Source organism: Diaphorina citri, unplaced genomic scaffold (genome assembly GCF_000475195.1).
Source record: "Diaphorina citri unplaced genomic scaffold, Diaci psyllid genome assembly version 1.1 scaffold416, whole genome shotgun sequence".
Lineage (NCBI taxonomy): Eukaryota > Metazoa > Arthropoda > Insecta > Hemiptera > Psyllidae > Diaphorina > Diaphorina citri.
Genome location: NW_007377851.1, coordinates 31,405 through 39,625, shown reverse-complemented (window position 1 = coordinate 39,625; position 8,221 = coordinate 31,405). Strand labels below are relative to the sequence as shown.

Below are 8,221 nucleotides of genomic sequence, written 5' to 3'. Positions count from 1 at the left end.
AAGGATGGGTTAAGCTACTACGAATCTACGAAGGTTCATTTTGACAAAATCCATCCTATACACATGACCATGACAGTCAGCCATTGAACTACATACATCAGTCATGTTTAACATGTTAACATGTCATAAAACAATCATGAATAGGACACCTTACATAGGTCCTTAGAATTTCCAGACATGTGTGCATGACTTAGACTCCCAAAAGAGATTTTATCTCAGACGTGAGAACTTCATGCCCGAATAGAAAACGTGAACTTCCCGGCTATGAAAAGAAACAGCCTAAACTTCCCGGCAGAGATGAAAAGACACAGATGTGTGAACTTCCTATGAAAAGAAACAGGTCTATTATAGCAAGGGAGACAAAAGTTCCGATACTATCTTCAAGAAGACGCGAGTCATTGGCGTAAAAAAGCACGAGAACTCAGCATAGAAAACTATACACTTGACCCTGTAGTCCCGTTTCCAACTCTACACACTACTACACAATTACATATTGGATGGTCTAATATCAAGCTAGGAAGTACAAAAATATTCAACAGTCTTTTCTCACAGCTCAAACCAATTTCTGGCGGCATGTCTCCAAAGTGACAAAACCCACCTCTGATATCCGCCACTCCCGATGAGGTCTGTCAGACAGTCGGAAGGTGGCGGAAGTCTGTCAGGCTGTCTGAGAAACTTAGCTCTGAGGCTTTTTCCGCATTCCGGCTATCTGAGCGTGAGTGGTGGGCATAAGGGTTAGGTGGCTGAGGACGCCTCCAATGTTAACCTCTCTTAGTGGTTTCCTTCCACTCAATATAACATTATTACATTCTGATGTGATCGGTTCCCTAACTCCCTTATGTCATGTCCATGTGACATGCCCCATGTGTATTCACCTCTGGAAGGATGTCGTTCTATGGCCCATCTCAATATCTCATAGAGACATAGACCAATACAACCAATACATAGTATGTCTTCCGAGTATAGACCAATATAGGATCTCCATATTATGGTGTTTGTTGATTCTTTTAGGCAACTTCCTACGTTCGTTTCCTTCAGGTCCCTTTCCTCATTTGTGACTCTATTGTTGACACAAGGTGTTTTGCATACTAATTACTGTGGCATTGTTGAATTGATTGAAAATGGGCCAAAAATCACCTCATAAGAATGGAACTCCTGCCTTAAATGAATAGACTTGTGCCAAAAGATGTGAAAACGGCCCAGATTACAAAAACACTCATAACTGAGACGGTTTTTCCAGGGCTTTTGTCACCAAGAGTCTCCTCGAAATTTGAAGAAAAAGTTCAAAATTTACTTTATACTCATGACTCATGAGGTAGGTACCTACAATCTACATGGATGAAAAGGCGGGTAACATTAGACATGTCCAGCTCTCGGTCTATAAATACCAATCGATCGTCTCGCATTGCACCAAGTCAAAATCATCGAAAACAATAAAGATTACAATATGGCTGACTCGTGACTTGGGCAATTCACTGATCGGTAAATGGTAAATCGTAGTAAATTTACTAATCGCAGGCCCCGATAGAGTTATAGGTCGAGTTAGCATAAAACGAGATTCATAGGTCAAGATTTTCATAACTCCAGACTCCATGTAGGTACGAGAACAAAAGTAGGTACCTGTATGTACTAGGTAGTTATCTGAGAACTGAAATTTCATGCCGAAATCATGTTGTAATGTACGTACTTGTACCTATTTTGATTTCATATAAAAATCGGTAATCGAAGATCTCATTTTAAGCTCTGAAACATTTAGCAATTTAATAATAATACCTAATAATATACGGGAGAGTACCACTTGGAAAAGACAGATTAGAAATACTTAATCTATAGGTACCTCATTTGAAAGGGGACAATCTAAAATAGAACCTTTTTTAAAAAAGGTTTAATAGAGGGGACTGTAACAACGGAGGTCTTATCATCCAGAAATGGAAGAGATAAGGAAGACAGGATAGGAGAAAGTCAGCCGTTCCCAGAACGAACCTTATCTGTTTAGGATAAAGTTCTCCCCGGGTGGGAAGCGAATCCGCAACCTAGTGATTACAAGAATTTAAAATCATCTTTAGTTAGATTGTTGGATATCACAATTTTTGGAAATTGGTGAAGATGTCATTTTGACAATTGAGGAGCTGGGTGCAAAAAGGGCAATAAATGAAAATCATCAAACTGAGATATTTAACTTTAAAGTTTTCAAAGAACAAAAACCAAGACGATGTCCTCAATAATCTATCAATAATTGAGGAGCTGGGTGCAAAAAGGGCAATAAATGAAAATCATCAAACTGAGATATTTAACGGAGATATTTAACCTAGTATCCAATAATAAAAACGGTAAGAATAATGAGATATTTAACTTTAAAGTTTTCAATTTTTCATCTAAATCCTTGAAAAGTATGTTTACAAAAAACGCTGTAGGTAACTCATCGAAAAAAAAAAGTTATCACTGCAGTTCAAACGCTGGAAGATAGAGCGCACCGCGTCCTATTCTAGTATCCAATAATAAAAACGGTAAGAATAATGAGATATTTAACTTTGAAGTTTTCAATTTTTCATTTAAATCCTTGAAAAGTATGTTTACAAAAAACGCTGTAGGTAACTCATCGAAAAAAAAAGTGATCACTGCAGTTCAAACGCTGGAAGATAGAGCGCACCACATTCTATTCAAAAAACCGTTTTACGCAAAAAGGGCAAAAATCCATATTTCCCTTTTTGCACCCAGCTCCTCAATTTCTTAATCCTAGATATACCTACATAATGTATTACTTGTCTTGATAGGTCGAAAAGTATGTTTACAAAAAACGCTGTAGGTAACTCATCGAAAAAAAAAGTTATCACTGCAGTTCAAACTTCAAACGCTGGAAGATAAAGCGTTCTATTCAAAAAACCGTTTTACGCAAAAACGGCAAAAAATCCATATTTCCCTTTTTGCACCCAGCTCCTCAATTTCTTAATCCTAGATATACCTACATAATGTATTACTTGTCTTGATAGGTAAGTACTACTTATCTATTCTGTTTCTCAATAATACTCGCGAATGAACAAAGAGAAATGGATTCATCGACAACCTAGGCGAATATTCTCATACCTCTTTGTTTTTAATCTTCTGCTCAACTGAAAGATTATTGTCAGGGCGGGTCACAGGGGGGGGGAGGTCTATCTGACCCCCTTCGTCCGGGCCCAGATTCTTTAAGGGGGGGGCGGAAACCCGTATAATCGTTCCTAATTTAGCTAACACTAGTATTCTTGTTTGTAAAAAAAAGTAGCCTCCGTGGCCCAGTCGGTATCACACTAGTCTTGCACACCAGAGATTCCGGGTTCCAAGTCGAAGTTTTTTTGGCTCTTTGCTTGATGGTGTTCGGGGTGCACTCAGCCTTGTGAGGACAATTGAGTAGCTACTTTAATCGAGAAGCGACCAGTGCCGTCATTAGATACCAGTGTAAAAAGTAAAAAAATTAAACATGGAAGTGGATTGCAAAGGAGACACTTAGTAATGCTGTCATAGCTACTGAAAAAGCTCTACTTTACCACAAAGAATTCATGATTTGATTTCTTGTTTGTAAAAAAATTGTTGGAAGGAGGGACCAATTTTGGAATTAACCCCAGGCCCCATTAGACTGTGAACCAGCCCCGTTTCCAGGATTTTGTCGAGGGGAAGGACCATAGTCCAAACAGTGATGTACCTACCGGAGCACTGGGTGGGGGATTGATGCTCCAATTTTTTCGGAGTCCACCCCAGAGTAAAGGAGGTAAAAACAGTCCCCTCCCCAGAACAAAAATTAAACATGGAAATGGATTGCAAAGGAGACACTTAGTAATGCTGTGATAGCTACGGAAAAAGCTCTACTTTACCACAAAGAATTCATGATTTGATTTCTTGTTTGTAAAAAAATTGTTGAGAGGAAGGGCCAATTTTGGAATTAACCCCAGGCCCCATTAGACTGTGAACCAGCCCCGTTTCCAGGATTTTGTCGAGGGGAGGGACCATAGTCCAAACAGAGATGTACCTACCGGAGCACTGGGTGGGGGGATTGATGCTCCAATTTTTTCGGAGTCCACCCCAGAGTAAAGGAGGTAAAAACAGTCCCCTCGCCCCCTCCCTAAAAACGGGCCCGCTCTGATCGGTTCTGATTACTCCTGACCTACATCAAATCCAGCGGATTCTCTACAATATTCTTATAATATTCTCAGTCTAAGAATAAGAATAGTGATGGAGAGGTGTGAGACAATGAAGACTGGCGCATCTCTTTATTGGGGAAATGAGGTTAGCGGTTGTCTGGTTACGAGACGAGGTTTGAATCCCGGAGGTGGATATTCTTTATTCTTCTTTACTTTTTTTCTTTTACTTCTTATTTTTCCTCGTCCTTTTCTTCTTCTTCTTCTTCTTCTTCTTCTTCTTCTTCTTCTTCTTCTTCCTTTTTCGTCTTCTTCTCCTCTGAGAAGGAATACTGCAATTTTACTTGTCCCTCTGTCAAACCTGATTAAAAAAGGATTTGGTAAATACCTACTCGTAAATGCTGGTGTGTCCGAACAGAGTCGACCGGCTCGGCTGTCGATCGACGTCGACTCTGTGTGGACACACCTACACCTTAATTGATCTAAATTCCTAATTGCTCTCATCAGGTCAGTATAGGTATGTATAGGTACTGGAATTATCTTTAAATTAATTGCGAACATTTTATACCTGATTGCAGGTAGGTCGGCAGTTCTATCAATTTAATGCTTCATTGAGATCAAGCATGAATTCTTGTATTGAGACTACAATTTGAAATAATAACAGAATCAATAAAAGTCCATCGTACTTCGTACATAATGTATAATGAGTGGATTTTCTGATACAGAGGTAGGTACTTAAAACAAGTGCTCGCGTATAGTCGGTCAGTTATTTAATGGCTTGGATCTGTAAATTGCAATATACATAGGTAATTATAACTAGGTACATAATAATATGTTTGTACATACATAGGTTTTATTAACAAATTAGTTAAATGTATAGAGAAGGAAGACAGGAATTATGATATCAGAAAGCCAGCCACTCCGAGAACGAAACTTATCTCTTTAGGATAAAACTTTTCATAACGAATAATAAACATGGCTATTTGCTTATTTACCAAGCTCACAAATTGGTTTTACTTTGAGCAGAAACCTTACTGTAACCATGAACAGTGGTATGGGTGCAAAAAAAAAAAAAAAAAAAGTCTTCTTCCTCCATGAAGGACATCAAGTGATCTTCTTGAAGTTGTGATCCTGATCCTCAGGAGAATTATTTTCCTCTCACTCACATACCTACATTTTCACCAAATAGCGACACATAAAGTATAAGGACTAGGATACTATATATGATACACTAATAGCTAGAGGAACTATCACTACTCAAGCATGGCAAGAGTTAGAATTCCACTCTGAAAATTCCACCTTTTCACGGAACTCTGCTTCTCCATTGTTCTTCTACTCCATCTTCTTCTGAAGTTGTGGTCAAATAACAGTGAACCAGTGGTCAAGTCATCTTCATGGTGAGCTCAAGTGAAACTTTACAAATCAAAACCAAAGTGCCTACCACTTGAACCTACTTACACACTTACTCGAGTGCTGAGGTAGCTTACTTGAGTACTAAGACAGCTTACTTGAGTGTTTCATTCTCATTTCTTCATTGGTTAGAAAAACCAAGATTTTATGGAAGTTACGTCGATGTTTTTTGGATTTCTTCGTTTCTTATTTAGGATTAGAAGAAGAGTTAGGAGTATTCTTTCATCTTTCTGGTCAAGCAGGCATGATGACCTTGCTTTGGTCATGTGTTGTGAGTTCTCCACTTGGAATTGTATCGAGATACACGCCTACTTGCATGCTACGTATTGCTACACGGTGTTATAGCATTTCTTTAACAGATCTAAGGTTACCAAGATATTCTTCTTCTACTGCTTCTTCCCCTTCTTCTGATTCATTTTGTTGTTATTCTTCTTTCTTCTTCTCCGTCTTCTGGTTCTTCTTCCTCTTCCTTTGACTTATTTGTATGCATCTCAGTAGAGCTGTTTATTGGATTTTCAGTTGGTTTGTTCGCCACGAATTTGAAGGGAAACAGAACACAACGCAATGGCATTTCCTCTCTATTGTTTCATTCACATGACTACATACATAGCAGTTATTCTTCGGCTTTTAGGGTTTTCTGATTTTTCCTTCATAAGTCTATTTACGTAGTAAAAATGAATTAAGTTTCCTTTATGATTGTTATGCTGTACGAGTAAGTAGGTAATATTATAATGTACCTACGAGTAAATGTACCTGTATGAAAACAAAAAGCTTTATTTCACAACAAAAGCCTTCACAAAAATAAATTGCAGTCTTTATTTCATTTTGAATTTATGTTTAGATCTTCTCCTCAGACAGCTTTCCTTTTGTCCGACATAGTTCTGTGTATCCTCTTTGGTTTGACAGCTTTCTTCCACTCCACTAAATCCACCTGTGTTGTTTTCATTGTTTGCATCAGTTTCTCCTTATCCGTTGCTTGAGATAGTCCTAGCTCCTTGCAATAGACCAGATTGAACTTCCCCGTATCAACCGAAGGTTGAAAGCTACTCAAAGGATTCCGTTCAGCCGCGATCACTTTGATGATGTCTGTGAGAAGCTCCGTTGTTTTCTTAGCGATGATACTTGTGGTGGGGGAGAGGCCAGGACCGTTGTTCACTTCAATCAGACAGGGCTGATAGTTTTCGTGGATCAAGAAATCAGCTCCGAACAGTTGAAATGAGTTCTTTCTAAGATCAATATAGTTGACACTCTGTGCACATCGCATGATGGTTACTATAGACTCTTCCATTGCCCTCATGATCATGTCCCATCTCCTCGGCAGGTTCAAATTCTTGGTGAAGTAATCCCTCAACTGTTTGAAGTCCCACATCAGTTCTGCAGGCAGTTGTGGAGGATCTCGGATATTCCTGTATTGCTTCTGAATCCTGACGTTCGTCAGATGGCGCATTTCGTCAAGCAAGATATTCGAGTGTGGCTTTGAACAGAACCGTACGTATCCTTCATGGTAGACCCAGATCTTGAACTTGTCAATGTTAGTGATTACGTACCACACTCTCAAGTCAAACTTAACACCATGGATGAGTAGTGGCTTCTCAATATACTTCTGTAGAACATATCGGGCATACGTCAAGTTCTTCAGCGGGCCTACAGCTCTCTTTATATCTTCCAACTGGCGATATAGCCTTATCCCATGTCCAGAACAGTTGGCTACGGGTTTGAGTACCCACACATTATGTGTACCGTCATACATCTCCTGTCTATCATATTCCTCAGAACTCTCCACCACATGCTTCGCTCGGGCATAGATGTGTTGCATTTCATCCTCATGAATGAACTTGAACGTGAATATTTGATTCATTAAGTTGTAAACGTCCTGACCGAATTCAGTCCAAGCTTGAGTAATATCCTCCGGCTCCTCTAACTGGTAACGGTCTGGTGTATTGCATTCAACAAATTCCAAATGAATAGATTTGATCCGTTTCAAACAAATACTTTCAGCAAAATCAAACGTTGTCCATGGAATCGTCCGAGAAGTCCTTTTACCCCAACCGACTCCTGGAATCAATAGGCTAGGTGGAAAAGCACACAATAGGTTAGCTAGGCAAACAACTTTATGAATGGAAATTTGGCCTTGGATGAGATTGATTTGAAACAATACTGAGTAGACTGCATGCTACAATGGCCAGGCCAAATTCTTTGTTTGCATAGAGTAGAATAGAATATACCTTGCTTATACTGCCAGAATGAGACTGAAAAGTCCCTTTACTCCCGCAGTCTAAGCAAGGTCTCATTGTATTTGGTACAATATTTTCAAAAATAAATTACAATAAACCCTTGCTTAAATTAAAAAAAAAAATATTCGAACAGCTCGCTACGAGGCGCCTTTGAGCACTGCCGTTTACCGACAAGCTCCCCGCTCACCTCGATCAGTGCGACCCGAGCAGCGCGTAGCGAGCATCCCCGGTACACACAGTCCGAGCATGCGTCCTGAGGCATTCGAAGCGAGCAGCCTCGCACTGTCTGTACTAGGCTTAAGACTCCTAAGTCCAAATACCAACCCGTCCCGTTACCCGTCCAAATACCAACCACACATATCGTTGCTAAACTTCAATGGTTCGCTGGGAACTGTTACCTGTTGCAATCGTATGAACACTCAGTCATCTTTGGAATTAGAACAAAAACCAAGACGATGTCCTCAA

At 39.6% G+C, this 8,221-nt stretch overlaps 1 protein-coding gene across 1 annotated transcript; it reads right to left on the bottom strand.

Annotated features, from left to right (window-relative positions):
• Nucleotides 1-6,372: 6,372 nt before the first annotated feature.
• On the bottom strand, nt 6,373-8,018 carry LOC103508618 (tubulin glycylase 3A-like). The gene is made up of 2 exons (XM_008473176.2): nt 7,925-8,018; nt 6,373-7,577 (listed from the first exon to the last, which is right to left on the bottom strand). Exons 1-2 carry the CDS (start codon nt 8,016-8,018, stop codon nt 6,373-6,375), a joined length of 1,299 nt encoding a protein of 432 aa, XP_008471398.1.
• Between the last annotated feature and the right edge of the window lie 203 nt (nt 8,019-8,221).